Raw genomic sequence first — 19,734 nt, 5'->3', positions numbered from 1 at the left:
TTTCAGTGGATTAGCAAAACAATCTGTAAATTATCTGGTTGTGCAAGGTTTTGGATTAACAGATGAGTTAGTTACCTCCCTTTGGGCACTAAGGCTCAACCCCTGGTTGACCCACCAGCACAGGTGAATATAAAGTTAAGGTTCAACAGCTTGCAGACACCAAATTTCAGTCCAGGAGCATCCTAAACATCTCTACACTGAGACAACATGGACCCAACAGCCTCCCTCTCTATTCTGCTGATTCTCTTTGGCATCTCCCAGATGTCTCCTGTCAGGGTAAGACTTTTTCTAGTCTCTCAATGCACTCAATGATGAACTTTCCTAACAAGAGTAATATTTAACTTTTCTTTTTTTCATAATCAGAAGCCTGACCATCACAATGGGTTCTCACCCATACCTGGAAATGTGGACATCACAACAAAGATTTTGGAGTCCAACAATGGTCAGGCATCTTGTAGATTCCTGTTAAGCCAACAATGGGTTTCATAAAATAGGGAAATATATATAAAATGTGGCTGAATTTACACATTCTGAGAAATTTCATAAAAACATTTTTTATTTAAATACAGCATCATCTGAACACCTGATTGAAGGAGATATGGTGTTTCCCAAAACCAAAAATGCTCTCTACTGCTACACTAACAACTGTTTCTGGAAGAAAAACTCTAGCAACCTAGTGGAGGTCCCTTACATAGTGAGCAGTGAATACTGTAAGTGAAATTCCTTCATTCATTTAGCATATGTATGTGTGTAAATCATATTTAAAAACCTGTGGTACTTTTTCTTTGCAGCCTCTAGTGACATCTCAGTTATTCAGAACGCCATGTCCACCTTTCACAACAAAACCTGCATCCGCTTTGTGCGCAGATCATCTCAGACCGACTACATCAGTATTGAGAGCAAAGATGGGTGAGGATACTCATACAATACAAACGAAAAACATGTAACTGGCCTTAGCAGAAACTCTTTTACAATGAGTAAGATTTTTAACACAGATTGATGATATAAAATTCTCTTTTTCTCTCAGTTGCTACTCTTATCTTGGTAGAATTGGTGGCAAACAGGTGGTCTCCCTCAAAAGAACTGGTTGTGTGTATCATGGCATCATACAACATGAGCTCAATCACGCTCTGGGCTTCTACCACGAGCAAACCAGGAGCGATCGTGATCAGTATGTCCGAATCAACTGGGAGTACATCCCTACCGATAAGGCCTCCAACTTCCAAATGCAGAACACTAACAATCAAAACACCACATATGACTACGGCTCCATCATGCATTATGGAAGAACAGCCTTCACTAACCAGACCGGGAAGGAAACCATCACTCCCATTCCTGATGCGACGGTGGCAATCGGACAGAGGCAGGATATGTCTAACATCGACATCCTGAGGATCAACAAGCTATACGGATGTGTTGTTTGATCATTTAATATGGTTTATCCATACACAGGTGAATAATGTAATGAGGTGATGGTCTTTGTCTTTTGATGGTTTTAAACTGTCAACATTTTTGATCTTATTCGGGAAAATAAAGCTAATTACGAGGTGATATTTTGTCTTGTGGTGGTGTTCAATTTCTGAAATGTGTGATTGTGTCAGAAAAAATAAAATTAATCAAACTGATCAAAATTTTGTTTTTAAATGTATTATTTCATAAATGAATTTCCTTCCACTTACATGATCTTTGCATGAGCCCTGGTGCTGGTTACCATGGAAACGAAGAGTTCTCCTTTAACAGATGGGATGTCATCATAATACACAGCTTCTCCTGTAGCCTGTTGAAGGGCGGCCTGGTGTACATTGGGGCGTCCCACTGGGTCACTAGAAGACTGAGTCTCTGGTACAAGCTGTAATTTAATTGTAATGTAATGAGAACGTTTTTGTTATCAGACAGACTTGACAGTTTTGTTATGACAACTCAAGCTTGACTCGGGTCTGCTCACCTGAAAAGAGTGGTTTCCTTGTGGTACCTCATTTTTGAAGGGCTTTAGAGCACTGAGATACTCCAATGGCAAATCATTCACAGAAACCTCCTTTAGGGAAAAAAATAAGCATGAATTAAGTAAATTGTCCCACTTTTAAAGTAATAATTAACATCATCATACCCTTTGTTGGAGCTCCAGCAGGACTTGCATGTAAAACTTGAAAAAGAAGCTGAGTACTAGAGCCTTGCGATACTCCTCCCGTCCACCAGGGGCAGTAGGGGGCACAGAGATTTCTTCTTCTAAGAGCTGTGTTCCCTCTACCAGAAGTTTCTCATCCCATTTTCTGCCAAACAAAAAACAATGTTAATTGACTGGAATGTATACAATGCAGCTAAGATGTCAGATTTTGCAATGTTGGCTTTCTTTTCAGCCTATGTATTTGTCAATACAGTGGATAGTCTGTTGTTACATATACAAGATACAAATTATGTAGGCCTTGCGATAGCTGTACCTTCCCATCAGCTCTTTACAGGTATGTCTGGCTTTTACCAGAGTGGGCCCCACACCTCCATAAAAAATATCCAGATGCTCCACCACATTTGAGTCATGACTGAACGATACCCTCATGCCAGCATTCACTATGGAGAAGGCGAACTCTCTGCGCTGTGCCTGGCGAAATGTTGAAACAAACTCCCACTGAAAAATACAGGGATTAGTATTTAGCTTTTCAAAATGGCAAATTAATTCGTATGGAGGACCAGGAGTGCCACTTAAAAATAAAATTAAGAATCAATTTATCAATTTAATAATTCAAACATAAAAATGTAGGCTATATAAATAAAACAACTTTTAAATGGACAAATTAATAGACATTTTTAAAGTTGTTTATTTGATTCGTGTTTTTAAATGTATTTTAATAAAACCATAAAACAATAAATAAATAAAAAAACACATTTTAAATGTATGAATAAATAGACACATTTAAAATTGTTTATTTAATTCATGTTTTTAAACGTAGATTAATAAAACAATAAAAAGCACATTAATAAATCATTTTAAATGCACATGTTAAATTGCTTTTTAAAAAAAGCATTTGGCAAACCTTTTCTCTCTCTATTTGCCTGATGCTTTTCTTTGTCGTTTTGCCAAATGCTTTTATTTATCCATTTGTCAATCGAGTTAAAAAAAATGCACATTGGACAGTACACACGTGGGAGCAACCAATCAACTTTCGCCTCAATTTGAAGTGCTAAGCCGTCTCTCCCACTTGTAAATGTAACACGCTCTGTCTGTCATTGGACAGTTAGAGAAACTATACGTCATTACAGCAGGAGTTTGGAGACGGGTTCGAGCGACGCAAAAATGTGCGGTGAATCTGAACGTGTTTGGAGAGGGATTGTGGATGATTTGTTAGCTTTAGCTAGCCTGGCAAGCCAGACCTACATCAAGATGTTAGGTCTGGCAACTCACCATAGACACGGCACACGGCTCAATCCGAGGGGCGGGATAAACGGCTGTCTTTCAAATTCCCTCTGCACGCAATAGGACAGCGCTTCAACCAACCAGAGCGTTTTCCCAACAGCGGAGCTAGTTGATAGATTCAACTTTTGCCATATCTGGCCGGCAAAACTACGAACACATCTTCCTTTTTTTAAGAATGACTTAAGTGCCGTTCTTTGCTCTTTTCTCAAAGAAAAACTTAACTCCAAGTCCTCCAGAGTTGCGGCCAAAGCCGATTCGAAAGACTGTTCTCCAGCAGCAGCCATTGTTTGTTTTCAAGTAGCAGGGAACCGTCGCAACTCTGTCGTCATTATGTTAAGCCCGCCCCGCCTACAGAGAAACGAGGGCGCCGCCATCTTAATAATATTGTCTTTAAACTTCCGTTTTTGCAGTCGCTCTGTATATTTCTATGGCATTGCTGTCCAGGAGTAATTCGATTTTGAAGTGGATTTACTTAATATAAAGTTAACGAAAGTTATCATGAGGATTGTAATGTTTAAACCAGATGTCTTAACAAATGTCAGTAGACCGGGAAGATTTTAAAACGAGCCGTTCATTCATAAATACGCAAGATCGCTGTAAAAATAAAACCGGAAGTCAAAAGACAACGAGCGCAGTGCTGAAAAGGGGCGGGGCTACATAAGGTCTATACACGACGTGAGGGCCTGACCCAATTTAGGTTTTTGCAGCTCGAAAGTCAATGGAGAGTTGCTAGACTACCCTGGCTGCAAAATACATTTTGCTGCCGCTAGGGTGCGTCTAGATTTCTAGGCTAAGCTTTAGCTGATTTCTGTGAAAGTAATTCTCCTCTCAATTATCATTTTGTATATAGAAGAGTTTCACAGTTGAGGGAAGATGTTGCAAACGCAGCGGATAATTGTGGTTGTACAAAAAAATGGAGCTTAAAATATGACTATATGATTTGAATTTGAATTGTGTAAATTTGAATTATTTACAAGTGAATTCTAACAAAATTGAATTTTAGGTGGTAGTTTAAATAGTTCTGAATTAGATTTTTTTATTTAAAAGTCGAACGGAGCATTTTGGCTGCACTGCAGTTGTTTTCTGCCACAAACGCGGTGGTGGTTCAAGAGAATCCGTGTATCTTTCGCTCAGTCGTTTTTTTATTTAATATTAAGAGTAGAAAAATGAGAAAACAGCTTGAGTATTAGATTTCTAATATTCTAGTAATAATAGTCTGCTGCTGCAGTTGCACAGAGCTTACAAAACTTACGCGTGTTTTGCAACTAGGCTACATTTCATTTTCTCATCAAACAACTAGACTAACGAATGGCTTGGCACAACAGAAGAGCCTACACAGGGCTTTCTCTCTGTGTAGACCAGCAATTGGTCTGAATTTGCTATAACCTATACTGTAGCCTATTTTTCGGACTGTAAGTCACATTTTAAATCACACGTGATTTATTCCAAAGTGACTCAGGCATATATAATGCATTTAACGTTAAATAATCTAAATGTTGACTTTCAAAAGTAGGCGCGCCAAGAAGGCTATTCGCTGTATTTTAGTTAATTTTTGGTGAGCGCCAGAAAGATCTTGAAGGAGACCGAGACGCGCCAAAGCAGCGCATCATGTTGTTTTATTTATTTTTCAATGGCATGATATTTTGTAGTCATTTTGAATGTACACAAATAAAAATATACATTTTACTGTTTCGAATGATGTCATATTATCTGTATGACTATAAATAACAGAGTATTAAGTTATTTCCCAGCAGTGGAACAAATCCAAGTGATGGCGCTCGCGCATCGCGCTCTCACACAACATAGTATCAGTTCTGGCGTTGCTTCATATCGCAGACTGTTCATTATCAAAATAAAACACAGTCAACCAAACATATAAAAAGTCATTCTGCCTAATTTAATTGGTCTGTTGTACAATATAAAGGGCAAGCTGTGCCGCACACAGTCCTACTTGTTATTCCAAACATTTCCCTTGCTGTGAAGACGCTGATTTAGCCTATACGTGTATATTGGGACTCGACTGAAGTATGAAGCCTTCTTTATATTACAGTTTTTCTCAGTCGCTTTGGTGCATTTCTCACATCACTATTTACATTTGCACAACAGTTAGTTCAACCTCCACAACATTTAGACATTTGTACACATCATAGTAGCAGTTTCTCATTCCTTCCAACAAATTGCAAATGCTTTTGGACATGCATCAATTGCTTTCATACAACTCTCTTCTGTTTTATAACATTATCATTTGCTTATGTCATGTCAGTCAAAATAAACTATACTTGTGAATGCTGCATAGTCATTCCATTTAAAACTAATAGTCCTCATTTCATTGCTTGAGTCATTACATACAAAAATGTTGAACTCTGTCAAGCAAATTTTACACATTTTTTTAAATCTTTTTTTTCCTGAAAATGTCTCCTAAATTGAACAATTTCTCTCAGGTGAATCTCAGCTTTCACTGATGAGGAACGTCTGGATGTGCATGAATGATTACAGTACTATGTATGTTGTATGTTCAGTTCCAGTATGCACTGCAATATTGTTTACAGTTGTGCTCAGCTCTACCCAAATGGAGTTTATGTTTGTTGTAAATAAGGGTGTATTTTTTTCTTTTGCACAATGCTGTGAACAAATTAGAATTGCAAAGAGCATATGCAGTAAAAATGTGAAACATACATATTCAGTGTCTTGAACTCAGTTACCTCACTAAATACAATAATGTGTAACTTTACTGTATTTTTCAAATGGCTGTGCAAATAGTATATAGTGCTGTCTTGAGCATTTTCAGGTAGTGTCACCAAGATCTGACTTTTTTTGCATTGGAAAACATTTACAGAGTAAACTGTCATAATGAAAACATGACAAAGCCATTTGATTATCTTGTTCATAAACAATGGTGTCAGGACTTTTCATATTGATGACACTGACACTTTCATTGACATGAATACTTGCTTTTGAGGAATGAGCTATCCATTTTGAGCAAGTGACACGCTTTTGCAGGTTATCAACTAGGTTTTGCAGTTTGTACTAATTGTTTTGAGAACTGCATTAACTGTTGTGCAAATGTAAATAGTGATGTGAGAAATGCACCAAAGCGACTGATAAAAACTGTAATAGTTAGCATCCACATGTTACATTGCAAATATGAAAACTTTTGACTGAATAAAAGAAATATTTATTAATGTGCTTTTTATTGTTTTATTAATCTACGTTAAAAACATGAATTAAATAAACTATTTTAAATTTGTCTATTTATTCATACATTTAAAATGTTTTTATTTATTTATTTATTGTTTTATGGTTTTATTAAAATACATTTAAAAACACAAATCAAATAAACAACTTTAAAAATGTCTATTCATTTGTCCATTTAAAAGTGATTTATTTATATACATTTTTGAATTATTAAATTGATATATTGATTCTTCATTTCATTTTTAAGTGGGACTCCTGGTCCTCCATAAATTCATAGCATATTTGTGGTTTTGAAAATGAGAATAGATGGAAAAGCAAAGACTAATAGTCTTTTAGGGCCAAGTCTATTTGTTGAAACTTGACATAGTTTTGTAATATTAAGTAGGCTTAGCTTCCTCCATTTTGAAGTATATACCGGTGTCGAGTGGGAAATATCAATAGCCAGCAGAATCTCATCTGGTCGTAGAGCTGTTTTACCAAAGTCTGTGAAAAACTCCTCACTTAGACAAATCTCTCGAGTACCATCTATATTTAAGAACAAAGGAAGAAAAATGTAATTCTTATTTTTTTTTAAAATTACATAGTTACTTTCCATGTTTAATATATTGGCAACTGAGAAATAATACAAAAAGCCAGTTATACAAATGCCACATTTACAAATAAAGTCCAAATACACTGACATTACCTTTGGAAATGATATGTAGCATACACTCCGCTGCTGCGAGAATGCTGCTCAGGTCATATTTGGGGTTGGCGCTCAGGATATTTCCACCGATGGTCTTGAAATTCCAACATAAACAAAACTGTAACATGTAGACAACTGTTCTTCCTAATTCCTCATGGTGATTTGTTTTTGTTACTCACAGCCATGTTGCGTATTTGTTGGCCGGCCAAGCACTGTAGAGTCTGAACAAGGGCCTGGTAAACCCTGCTCTTTTCTGGGCCGAGTTCCTCAATTCCACGCAGGAGGACGTCCTTCAAAACAGACAAACTGCATCCTGCCCCTACAGTTATGCCTAAGTAAAAATAAAAGTGTTGTTGAATTTACTTTGGGCTTTAATATTCACTAAATAACCATATGTAATGGCGATGCTTTGTTTGAATGTGATTTACTATTGTTTTGCCATTTGATAGCACGAAGTTCTGGAATGCTTCCACCATAGATCACCAAAGGATTGACGGTTCCCTTCAGATTCATCTTTGGCCCTGTGAGAGAACAAAATCAGATGGTCGGATAGATAGATAGATAGATAGATAGATAGATAGATAGATAGATAGATAGATAGATAGATAGATAGATAGATAGATAGATAGATAGATAGACAGATAGATAGATAGATGAACTTCCTCTTTAAACCAACCTATGGTTGTGTTCCCAACCAACAGAAGTGCGTTGGGGTATTCAGTTTTCAATCTAATTAAATCTTTCAAATCTGCTGGGGAAATCCACCTGACCTTTTCGCCCATAAAACAAAGTTGTTCCGCTTTTTTCTTTCCCATAATCTGATAGAAAGAAGGGATATAACAAAAATTAGTGGCCTGAAATATCCATGTTCTTATTAGCTACCACAAGAACACAAACGGCTTGCTTACCAGTAACTCTGGGGGAAAGATCAGATCCTGCGTTGGGTCGAGGGGTAAGACATCATCCATGCTGAAAAGATTTCCAGATATCTACCAAAAATACCAGTAGTAGAAGAGTTACTATAATTTTGTGTACTACTCTGCTAAAAAGTAAAGGGTGTTCTGTTGTGCTGTTCCACTAATAAAAAGTCACATTTAATTTGTATATGCAATTGTAAGAATTTCTGTTTCTCATATTGTCTTACATCAGATTCATTGTTGTGGGAATTGCTGCTTTCCATGCAACATTTTCCATTTCCGTCACCATTTTGGCAACATATTGGAGTCTGGAAACATATGGATCACATTATGAACACGTTACACTGTAAAAAATGATCGTAATTTTAACGGTAAAAGACTGTGAAATGCTGTGAAAAATTAATTGGTTAACAGAAAGTTTCCGTACTATATACAGTAAATAACTGTGATAGATCTAATGGTACATTTAATGTAATTTTACTGTAAAATACCGTTAAATTTACAGTTTTTGAAAGTGAAAAAGAACAACTCATTGTATAATTTACAGTGAAAAAACGTAAATTGACATTCCCACAATTCCCTGTGTGACACTTCACATTTGATGTATTTTTGTTGAAATAACTATGTTTCTTCATAGTTTTCTTCGTTTTTTCTAATCAGTTATGTACATTAGGGTTTTATGTTACATTTAATGTTGTTAAATTAATGTTTATTGCATTTTTAAAATTTCATGTGTGTTACCGTGATGGTGTTTAATGTTTGTGTGAATTAGTATTAACTTTCTTGTGGAAGAGCTGCTTGTGATGAGCTTTGATTGATCATGTGACTATCATCACTGCTGTGATTGGTGGTTATCAGTGTATTACAATGGTACAAAACAGATATTAATACTTCAGTAGGACGGTAAATTCACATTATATCAGATAATAAAATACGGTTTATTACTGTAAATTTTAAGTTAAGTCTGTAAAACCAATAACGGGTTGCTACCGTATTTTTTACGGTAAAGTTCTGGCAACCACAGCTGCCGGTTTTTCACCGTAAAAATCACGGTTACATTTTTTACAGTGTAGTTTCCTTCAGTCAAAGTCAATAGTTTTACAAACTGTTACATGTACTGATTGTCACTTCCTTGTTGAAATTTTTATGTTGTATTAAAAGTTCAAAGCCATTACATCACAGAATGTTTTGAATCCATCAATTATCGGTCGATATCCAGTGCAACGACACAGGTTCCCTTAGAAGAGAGAAAACGCAATGTTAAATGTGTTTAAATTCTTAGTTTTCAAAATTGTGAGTATACGTATTTTTGTTACCTCCCAGTGCCTCTCGAATGTCCTCCATGTTGGGATGAGGGTTGTTTCTAAGTAATGTGTACATGGACATCACCATCCCAGGAGTACAGAACCCACACTGAGACCCATGAGCCTTTGCTATACGCTCCTGAACAAAAAACCCCAATGTCTAAATGGTTTGTTCTGGACAACCTATTCAAAGAACCTACTTTGAAAGCTGATATGTAGTTTGTCTCTTAGGTAGAATCATGTACCTGAACAGGATGTAGTTTAGTCTTAGTACTTCCGATGCCCTCGACGGTCACCACCGCCGCACCGTACAGAGCACAAATCGGCTGCAGACACGCGTTTACTGACCAGTGTCTGAAGAACGGATTAAGGATTATGAAACTATCAAATTTATTGAATTTTTCATTTAAAAACCACTTTATGGTGTAAATCAAGTTGTACGTTCTTTCTAATTGAAACACTGATTTAGTCGAAAGCTGCTAACAAACATTCCTTTCGTTTGTTTGTTTGTTTCATATAAAGGTTTTATACTGCTAGTTTTGATATATGAGTAAAAGATACAGCACAGTGTCCTGGACAGAGTCATATCTGGACAGCATCACAGTACAGGCTCCACATCCCCCTCCACCACAGCCATACTTTGTGCCCGTCAGACCCACTGGACACAAAAACATCAAACAAGCAAATGCAGCCTTGGTGAGTTTACAATCTTTAATAAATATCCTTGGCTAAGTATCTACACCGTTATTTGGAGAATGTTTGTCATACGGCAATTACCATACCTTTCCGTCGCAGGTAAGCCAATAACATCTCTTCTGGATCAGCATTCTTCTCTACTATCTTTACATAAAAATAGCAAAAACATGTAATGACTGCCATTGCTTAAATATCTTCAATTGATAACTATAAGCCAAACACAGTTTGGTATGTGCCATGTCATGTGACAGGATTTGATTTCTTACACTATCACATACACCAATGAATTAATATCACCACCAATTTTATGTTACTTGTTTTGAGTTGAATTCTGAGAGAAATGTGGAAACTGGAAACAATAGAATATAGATGAACAACAATCATAGTTATAGTTAGAAAGTGTATGTGTGTAAGAAGGGCAAACACATGATGGACTGACTGTGTGTAGCGTAGAAAATCATTTTCATGGCATCATACATATAGAGGAAAAAAGATTTCTTTTTGGGCTGCTGGCTGACTGTCATGTGCCACGATTCAGGCATGCACGTTTAGTCATGCCATTTAGTGCTATATGTTCAAGCTTGGTTATGTATGTACTTTGAATATGAGAAGACTAAACATAAAATGTTGAATATTCATCACAGTATAAGTAATAATAATACCAGCATCACAGCTTTCCTTCTTTTGTGATAGTACTTGCACAGCTTGTGACAACTTGTGACAGCAACTTGAAATTGAAAATTTATGAACTAACACAATATAAAAGGCATATATTACATATTAACAATAGTATGAGCCAAAAACTATTAAAAAAATTAAACGTCCACCACATTTTTGCACAAGTTAAATGCCTGTGCCTTACATTTTCAGATCTGTAAACATTTAAAATCAGTATCTGTAATTGAATCATACCTTCTTGCCATTAACGTAGAAGACAAGTTCGCTGTTCACAGATAGAGATGACATGATGAGTTGAGAAGGATCGCAGTGCTCTGTCTCCGGAGATGCTCCTGGTTTACTGACCATCAGTTGAATGAGCAACTGACTGACTGACATCACATGTTAAAGGCTTTGCCCTGCCTTTAATGGTTAAATTCAGGAATGCGTGAAGAAGACGTGCATGCATGTTTTTCCTCCATTTTTATATCTTTATTTATTGCTTTGGAAATGATTTGATTCGTTCAAAAAGAAGAATCACTATTAGAGAACAAAAACTATTAGATGCAAAGAGTTCACAAAAAGGTTTACATTTGTTAAATATGACAGGTTCACACATTTCAGAAATACGACGCCATTAGAAAGTAAAGACCATCACCACATCACACTATACAGACACATGAACTGTTTTAAGTCATGTTTATCAGCCTATCTTCAGTATCCATAAAGCTATTGATTATTAGGATGTTGATGTTGGACAGTCCCTGCGTCTGTCTGATTTCCACAGTCTCATCAGGAATGAGTGATGTAAAAAAAAACAAAAAAACTTGCATCACAATGGGTGTAATTGTGATTGTCAAAACATTTGGTAACTTAACAGAATTGTATTAAGTTTAGTGACAACCTGTTACAATGTTTACATGGTACAATGACTGGTATGGCTACTGTTTCTTTGTATTATTGCTTAACACAGTTTTCACGATTCAGTTCAATTCTTGGGATCTTGATAAAAAAATTCTCATTTGGATAAATATTAGGTAGGCTACAGTAGATAGCCTACATGTTAATTTTTCTCAAGAAAAAATATATCTCACATAATGCTGTAAACATACAGAGAGCCCTATCAGCTGGTATTATTAAAGGTTAAACATTAATTTATTTATAAACATTAACATTACATTATAATGCGTTTTCATTATATATTTTTCATTATAATAACAATTATTTAATGACAAAAGTAAAAATATAATAAATATGTAATATAGTGCACATATTTAGCAAAATAGGCAACTCTTCTCTTTAGCTATTTTTTTCTAGTCAACTAACCTGCTATGGGCATTAAATTGCTTTCCTGAGGTAAATGTAACGTTCTATGCCGTTCTTATTGACCTCTTTCTGTGGTTGAAAAACACTGATTGATCGATATTATTTATGAGGCATATTATATAGGCCTACCTTTTGGTAAGTTGTAACTTAGGCTACTGTATCTTTAAATAAAAAGTAACAGATTATCGGTTTACTTGAACTGAGGCGCTATAGCGATCTGTCACGTCACAATTACAAGCGCCAAAACGGTATTTATTGTCTGAATTTCATAATAAAATGGACAGAACCTGAGAGCTGAGTGTTTTGGTTGTTGGTGTTCTGTTTCTCGAAGTTGTAGGCAAGGGCGTAGATTTGGTTTGAATATTGGGGGGGTTGAAGTTTGGGTATGTCTCCTGATGCCTCCTTTTCATGTGATCATGGTATAAATATTGGGGGGGTTGTAATGCATAGATTTAAATATTGGGGGGGTTATCTCCCCCCCAACCCCCCCACAAATTACGCCCCTGGTTGTAGGCCATATCAGGAGAGATGTTCTCATAGTTGATTTTGACATACTGGTCACGATCGCTCCTGGTTTGCTCGTGGTAAAAGCCCAGGGCATGATTGAGCTCATGTTGTACGATACCATTGTAAATACAGCCGTCCCTTTTGAGGGAGACCACCTGTTTGCCACCAGTTCTACCTAGAGCAGAGAAGCACCTGAGAGGAGAGAGGAAATAAAGGGGTTAAATATTGATCTGTTAAAGGTCTGTTAAATGTTTCTTGTTGGTATAGTATGATTGTTCTCACCCATCTTTGTTGCCAATAACAATGTAGGCCTAGTCGGTCTGAGATTATCTGGCCACAGAGCAGACGCAGATTTTGGTTGATCTATTGTGGCCTTATTGTTAGAGAGTCAGACTTGTAACCTCAATAGGCTACTTGCAGGAAACAACTGAGGTACCATTGAGCAAGGCACCTAACCCCAATCACTCCCTGGGCACCGCAGTGAATGGCTGCCCACTGCTCTGGGTGTGTGTGTCCAGTCCACCACGGTTTACAGTGTGTGTGTGTTCACTACTCGCTATAATGTGTGTGCTAACTTGGATGGGTTAAATGCAGAAGACAAATTCTGAGTATGGTTTGCCATACTTGGCCTTCACATCACTTCACTTCACTTACTCGGCTAATTATCAACGGAATAAATGGACATGAAACTCTTTTTTTGATTTAGGTATATAATACACTATGTAGCCTACTATATATCAAAGTATATGTGTGAAAATCTTTTATATTTAGCTTAAAATATAAATGCCAAGAAATTTACAATAATACAAAAATATGCAAATCAAAGCTTAGCGTGCTGACCCAATTGAACTGAATGCTTTTATGGTTTACCCTTGGCGATGAAGAAAAAAATCATCACACCCCCTCATTACAATGGTATGAGCCGCATTGGGCTTACAAATCACTGTCATCTGTGAGGGGGTATGTTTTTATGAACTTTCACATATATAGTATGGCGAGTATATCTTTTACTCTACGAACATTTTTATGATATTTAAGTTTTATAAGTGACAAAACAATAGTTGTAAACGTCTAACTAGCATTATTTTATCAACAAACACCTCTCTAACCCCCCTCATTCCCCTGTAACGGACGGGTCCATTGTTTCCCCCCCCGTTCTTCTTCTGCGCAGGCGCATCAGGCTCTTGCCATCAGGGAGGGTTTTGTGTGTTGAGTTTGGACCTGCTATTGTCTTGCTTTGTTCTTTGGTTCAAAAGCCGTTTTTTATCTGAATTCATTTCGGTAAGCCCACCATGTATTTTATATACGTATAATAAGCGTATACAGTTTAAACTTGAGTTGTTGTATATCCGTGTTTTAAAAGGATGGCCGTTTTTTGGGCTAACGTTTATGATCAGCTGTTTAAACCATGATGGCGGAGCTCGCGATATGATATCAATTTAACATAAACGATAATCTTTAATAGTTCCCGTTGTTTAATGTTAATTCAGTCAAATGTGTCAATATTGGCATTGCGCTCGTTTGGGTCTGAAATACTTGTAAATAGTGATTATAAGTGGCTCTTAAAAAATGTTTTGAGTGGTTAGGCCTCATTTTAGCCGGTTAGCTTTAGCGCGTGCCCGGCGCGTGAGTTGCAGTTCAGACCCCAAAAAATAATAATACATAAACGCTATTTAATACATTTATGCAGCAACATATGCAAGTAGTAATTAAACAAGTTTTGGATTTTATCTGAGCAATAATAAACCCTGTATAATTTGCCTACGAGACAACGTGATTGATGCTTACACGTTGGATTAATTACTAACTTACAGGTTTCACTGGAACTAATTAAACCAGTATATGATTAAAGGTTTAAATCGCTTAAAGTATTAAGGGTATTGTTTAGCGTATTTTCTATTGGATTTTATTTTTGGCTTTGGAAATGTCCTGCCACATCTACATGCGGTTTCTTTGTGCTTTTCAATGAAATGTTCCTAAATATTGCTATTCTTTTCATAGGTGTCTTTTATGAATAATCAAAAGCAGCAAAAGCCAACGCTTACCGGCCAGCGTTTTAAAACTAGGAAAAGAGGTAAGTAGCCTAACATCAGGGCTTCTCAAACTGGGGTCCAGGGGGCTGTGATGGAGTACTAAGCAGTCCGTAGAAAAATTCAGAGAAAAACGGTGTGTACATTTTTACTAACAAGATATTTTAATGAGATTTAACTAACTAATTACTGTTCAGTAAAATAAACAATTTTATTAAATTGATTTAGGGTCTGTTCACATGACACCGCTTTCAAAACTGAATGTAAGCCGTTCACTTGCATGACAATTTTTAATTGGCTTAAATTAAAAATTTCACAATGCGGGTTCCTTCGTATGAGGATGATCATATTTGGGGCTTTGTGGTATCTAAAGCCTTTATTGCACTTCGTACTTCTAGGAACTTAGTTATAGGAGCTAGCCACCAGGGTGGTTCCCTGAGAACTAAATATTCCCCTAGGGCCATTTTCCTGGTTGCATTCGCACCGCCTGAGAATGCACACCCATTCTCCGTTTAGCTGTCTAAAATATTATTTGATAAAACTGTTATACAAATAAAATAGACAGTAGGTTATATGAAAAAGTATTAGTTTTTACCGTGTGGTTGAACAGAAATATATTAGGCCTATGTTTCACTTGGTCCCCTTAAAGTTGCGTTGGATTTTTCTCCTTATCGTAAAGATCGAGAGGTCCATCTATTAATGTTTGTAGAGTTCGTTCATGGAGTAAATATAGACTATAATCTGTGTTTACATAGCTTTTTTTTTTTTCAAAAATGGCTGGTACTGGTGTTTTGTGTGCGTTCGGCCAATCAGCGTACACTTACCCCGCTGGTAGTTCCTATTGTGCAGGGTTAGATCCTACTCTGAAGTAGGAGCTAGGGGTGGGACAAAATATCGATAGGGCAATATACCATTGTCCTTCTCCGTCCGATACAAGAATCGATATGCTGGCACCAAATATCGATATTTTAATGAATAAAATAACGCTCTAAATAGATTTCTCTGCTCCCAGCATCACTACTTCATGGCTTCTCAATGTGGCTCTTAAATTAATGAGGGAATGTGTATATAGTTAAATGGCCTAAGAAAAAGATTTGTAATGGAATGGCGAACAACAGTGTGAGTAAAATAAGTCCAAAGTCTGGAAAACCTGCACTTAACCTTTTCACAGGCATTTTGTTTTCATAGACCGATATCGTGATGTATCATTAAAGGATTGTCTAGCAATAGATTGATTATCGCAGATTTGCTGTATCGTGATATTATCAGTATTGTGAGCCATGTCTCGTGAGGTACCCTGTAATTCCCACCCCTAGTAGGAGCTAATTTTGTTCCCCCAAAAGGCATTCCTATAGCTAAAATCATTCCCAGTTCCTGCGGTGTGAATGCGCCAAAAGGTTGGTACTTCCGCCATTAGTTCTAGGAACTATGAAAAGGTTCCTCTGATGCGAAAGCCCCTCAAGAGATTGAAAACCCTTAGCCTCAGGAACTTCCTTGTAAAAAAAAGTGCCGCCCATTTTAAAACACTCATTTCCCCACAGATGAAAAGGAGAGATTTGACCCTACTCAGTTTCAAGAAAGTATTGTTCAAGGCTTGAACCAAACTGGCACTGATTTGGAAGCGGTTGCAAAGTTCCTTGATGCCTCTGGCGCCAAGCTCGATTACCGCCGGTATGCTGAGACTCTCTTCGACATCCTGGTGGCTGGAGGAATGCTGGGTAAGCAACTGTTTATGGCTATTTCAGTGGGCTGGAATTGAAATAAACCATCTTAATTCAATCTTGTATTTGTATATATTCATTTTTTTCAGCCCCAGGAGGGACTCTGTCTGATGACTTGACCCGTACTGAGTTCTGCCTCTTCACGGCAAGTGAAGACCTGGAGACCATGCAGGCGTACGCTCAGGTATTTACCATTATAAACTGCTTGACTGGCAAATAGTCTCACGTTTCAGAGCTTGTTCTGATTTAATGTCACTGTGATGGATATAAATTGTACTTTTCGGCTTCCTCTTTACATGTTTCAACACATTCACCTTGTGCTGTAGGTTTTTAACAAGCTGATCAGGCGTTACAAGTACCTGGAGAAAGGGTTTGAAGAGGAGATTAAGAAGGTAAGCAAACTTGTTGAAATAAGGATTATCACATATTTGTTAGTCAAACAAAGACCGCATCATTATTCATCTGGAAAGTCCCATAAAGTCGTTTCTTTTTTCTTTTCTTTTTTTTTTCACAGCTGCTGCTGTTTTTAAAAGGGTTCACCGAGTCAGAGAGGAATAAATTGGCCATGCTTGCCGGAATCCTGCTGGCCAATGGCAATATATCAGCTTCCATCCTGAGCAGCCTCTTTAATGAGAACTTGGTCAAGGAAGGTAACGACAGACTTGTTTAACAGCAGTACTTTCTGAGTGAAGAATATGTAAACTAACTCATCGTCTGGATTTTATTGTAGGGGTGTCTGCCGCCTTCGCTGTGAAACTCTTCAAGTCCTGGATCAACGAAAAAGACATCAACTCAGTTGCTGCTAGCCTGCGTAAAGTTGGCATGGACAACAGGCTAATGGTAAATATCGTACTGCAGACTCAACTCAGGGAAAATCTGATATATATATATAAATAATTGGAGTTATATAATGTATATAAAAACAACGTTTCCTTTGGATTTTCACATTGAAAAACACAAACAACATTTCCTTTAATTGGTTAGTTAGGCCTTAATTGCATTTAGATGGTTTTCTGTAATCGATATTTGGCAACAGCACATTGTTTTTCTGCTCGGGCGAGCAATTCCTAGTAGATGAATGGCTCATAAGCTTTGTTGCACCTCAAATGACAAGGAAATTGATAATTGTTAATATTCAGAAGCAAATTCCCATACTCATTCTCTCATATGGCTGGGGTATTGCAGAGCGCAGTTTGAGGTGTGTGCCGCTGCTGCACCGGTGTTCTGGAGTCTTTGGTAATTTACACATAGAAGCATAGATTGATAGAAGGGGGATAATTACATTGTCACAGATTTAATGTATTTGTTTTAAATAAAATATTGTTGAAGTTGGTATATTTTAAGAGAATATCTGAGGCCCATGGCAATGTTTTGGACCTGAACTCTCTAAGTGGACCTGTGAAGACCTCTAGTTGATACTTATTGTTTTTTTCTTGCCTATCATCCTCTTGCCCAAAACAGGAGCTGTTCCCTGCCAACAAGCGTAGCTGCGAACACTTCTCAAAATATTTCACCGATGCCGGGCTGAAGGAGCTCTCGGACTTTGCTCGCAACCAGCAGTCCATTGGAGCGCGCAAAGAGCTTCAGAAAGAACTGCAAGAGCTGATGTCCCGCGGCGAGACCCTCAAAGACGTGAGTTTGTCTCGTCAACAGCTGTGCTACTTTCCCACTTTCAATTTAAAGACTTAAAAATTCTTAAATAGGCATCCAAATATTATGATTTATTTAAAATATTAAAGATTTTGATTAACATTATCATCATATTTTGGCTATGCAGGTTTATTGTTGCCGTATTCAGCTAATGTGCTTTTGTTCCCCAGATCATTGCCTACGTTCGTGAGGAGATGAAGAAAACGAGCATCTCTGAGCAGACAATGATCGGTATCGTGTGGACCAGTGTCATGAGCGCCGTCGAGTGGAATAAAAAGGAGGAGCTCGTCACAGAGCAAGCCATCAAACACTTGAAGGTATCTACATCGCTCATGGAAGCGGCATTACTTCCTTTTATTGATTCCTACCAGTAGTAATATTTTCTGCTAACTTGTTTCGCAGCAATACAGCCCACTGCTGAAGGCCTTCACCTCCCAAGGCCTGTCTGAGCTCACCCTCCTGCTGAAGATCCAGGAGTACTGCTACGACAATATCCACTTCATGAAGGCCTTCCAGAAGATCGTGGTGCTTCTTTACAAAGGTGTGTCTTCTGTACTTGATCCTTTCAAAACTATGCACTTAAGCCAAAGGCTTGCGACACTATGGTAATTTTGTACAAAGTTACTTGGCTAGTGGAATACAGAGGTTATATCTGTGTTTTGAAGCTCTTTTTCTTGTTTTGACTGCCTGCAGCTGATGTTTTGAGCGAGGAGGTTATTCTGAAGTGGTATACAGATTCCCATGTGGCCAAAGGAAAGAGCGTCTTCCTGGAGCAGATGAAGAAGTTTGTAGAATGGCTGAAAAATGCTGAGGAGGGTAAGCAGTTTTTTTCTTTTTCTTCTTCTGTGTTTTAAATGGCTCATGATATTAATTTTTTGCCTGTTGTCTTTTTTTTCTTTTTTTTTTACCAGAATCTGAATCAGAGGAAGAGGAGGCAGACTAAAACACAATGTCAGCAGAATGTTTTGTTACAGAAGTGCTCGTCTTTCTAATTTTATTTCTTTTTGGCTTTTTTTTTTTTTTGATTCTACCTCCTGTTTTTCAAACCATAACATTTAGATGTCATTTAAGGGCTTTATAACAAATGGTTAATTTTAACAGTTTTTTCTAATATAAAGGTTTACACTTAAAATAGCACAAAAGTTGTGGTCAACCTTTGTAATTATTTACTCACTCAAGGAACTTTTAAGTGTCAATACACTTTGGACATCTTAAATTATTGTTAAAATGATTCCTTTATGAATTGACATTCCATTGATTTTGATCAGGCTGCCTTGTTTGCTTTTAAGACGCCCTTTTCTATATGGTATTGATGCCTTCATGCCCCGTCATGATCAGTGTCCACAAAGGGAAGAACAGTCAGCTTGTCTCATTGTGATGTTATTGCCAAAGGGTTAAGTCCTTCTCCCATAACATCCATCAGCGTTCTGTTCCCTGCCTATGAAACTGTACAGCGCTGAAAACAAATTGCTGATCACCCCGTAAAGACCCTTAAATGACTCCCAACCACTTCTATGATGTATCTCCATCTTATTTGTCACCAATTTCTTTAAACTGAATAACTAATTGACTTTTTTTAAGAAATAAAGACCTAGAAGTATATGCTTTGTGTGTGGTTCATGCCTATTCTTAACATG

At 37.3% G+C, this 19,734-nt stretch overlaps 3 protein-coding genes across 3 annotated transcripts in view; 2 read left to right on the top strand and 1 right to left on the bottom strand.

Annotated features, from left to right (window-relative positions):
* The window catches only part of aox5 (aldehyde oxidase 5), a gene marked incomplete at its 5' end in the record, with an annotated part of 67,859 nt that extends 56,687 nt beyond the window's left edge, over positions 1 to 11,172 (bottom strand). The window contains 17 exons of the mRNA XM_084116875.1: positions 1,680 to 1,849; positions 1,946 to 2,035; positions 2,108 to 2,270; positions 2,439 to 2,623; positions 7,020 to 7,129; positions 7,290 to 7,383; positions 7,469 to 7,620; positions 7,718 to 7,810; positions 7,966 to 8,107; positions 8,198 to 8,278; positions 8,434 to 8,514; positions 9,382 to 9,443; positions 9,523 to 9,649; positions 9,756 to 9,864; positions 10,072 to 10,168; positions 10,293 to 10,350; positions 11,119 to 11,172. Coding sequence (XP_083973001.1) covers positions 1,680 to 1,849; positions 1,946 to 2,035; positions 2,108 to 2,270; positions 2,439 to 2,623; positions 7,020 to 7,129; positions 7,290 to 7,383; positions 7,469 to 7,620; positions 7,718 to 7,810; positions 7,966 to 8,107; positions 8,198 to 8,278; positions 8,434 to 8,514; positions 9,382 to 9,443; positions 9,523 to 9,649; positions 9,756 to 9,864; positions 10,072 to 10,168; positions 10,293 to 10,350; positions 11,119 to 11,172 — 1,868 coding nt within the window. The remainder of the gene's footprint in view (positions 1 to 1,679; positions 1,850 to 1,945; positions 2,036 to 2,107; positions 2,271 to 2,438; positions 2,624 to 7,019; positions 7,130 to 7,289; positions 7,384 to 7,468; positions 7,621 to 7,717; positions 7,811 to 7,965; positions 8,108 to 8,197; positions 8,279 to 8,433; positions 8,515 to 9,381; positions 9,444 to 9,522; positions 9,650 to 9,755; positions 9,865 to 10,071; positions 10,169 to 10,292; positions 10,351 to 11,118) is intronic.
* LOC311084680 (hatching enzyme 1.2-like) lies at positions 159 to 1,627 on the top strand. Its single transcript, XM_084116876.1, has 5 exons — positions 159 to 276; positions 364 to 442; positions 570 to 710; positions 792 to 909; positions 1,028 to 1,627. The coding sequence occupies exons 1-5, from the start codon at positions 208 to 210 to the stop codon at positions 1,422 to 1,424; spliced, it is 804 nt and encodes a 267-aa protein (XP_083973002.1). The 5' UTR covers positions 159 to 207; the 3' UTR covers positions 1,425 to 1,627.
* Positions 11,173 to 13,866: 2,694 nt separating the features above from the next.
* bzw1a (basic leucine zipper and W2 domains 1a) lies at positions 13,867 to 19,699 on the top strand. Its single transcript, XM_084116370.1, has 12 exons — positions 13,867 to 13,977; positions 14,698 to 14,770; positions 16,268 to 16,444; positions 16,537 to 16,631; positions 16,774 to 16,839; positions 16,962 to 17,097; positions 17,178 to 17,287; positions 17,909 to 18,079; positions 18,268 to 18,414; positions 18,500 to 18,638; positions 18,791 to 18,913; positions 19,009 to 19,699. The coding sequence occupies exons 2-12, from the start codon at positions 14,707 to 14,709 to the stop codon at positions 19,038 to 19,040; spliced, it is 1,260 nt and encodes a 419-aa protein (XP_083972496.1). The 5' UTR covers positions 13,867 to 13,977; positions 14,698 to 14,706; the 3' UTR covers positions 19,041 to 19,699.
* The last annotated feature ends 35 nt before the right edge of the window (positions 19,700 to 19,734 follow it).

Source organism: Abramis brama, assembly GCF_963993115.1.
Source record: "Abramis brama genome assembly, chromosome: 6".
NCBI classification, from domain to species: Eukaryota; Metazoa; Chordata; class Actinopteri; order Cypriniformes; family Leuciscidae; genus Abramis; species Abramis brama.
This window is presented reverse-complemented; position numbering and strand designations above follow the sequence as displayed.

Excerpts from the sequence above, each read along its gene's own strand:
- LOC311084680 (XM_084116876.1), top strand. The coding sequence starts at position 208 with ATGGACCCAACAGCCTCCCTCTCTATTCTGCTGATTCTCTTTGGCATC. Across the intron at positions 443-569 it reads GATTTTGGAGTCCAACAATG|CATCATCTGAACACCTGATT; the intron begins GTCAGGCATCTT and ends ATTTAAATACAG. Across the intron at positions 910-1,027 it reads AGTATTGAGAGCAAAGATGG|TTGCTACTCTTATCTTGGTA; the intron begins GTGAGGATACTC and ends TTTTTCTCTCAG.
- bzw1a (XM_084116370.1), top strand. The coding sequence starts at position 14,707 with ATGAATAATCAAAAGCAGCAAAAGCCAACGCTTACCGGCCAGCGTTTT. Across the intron at positions 16,632-16,773 it reads CCATGCAGGCGTACGCTCAG|GTTTTTAACAAGCTGATCAG; the intron begins GTATTTACCATT and ends CTTGTGCTGTAG. Across the intron at positions 18,080-18,267 it reads GCGGCGAGACCCTCAAAGAC|ATCATTGCCTACGTTCGTGA; the intron begins GTGAGTTTGTCT and ends TTTGTTCCCCAG.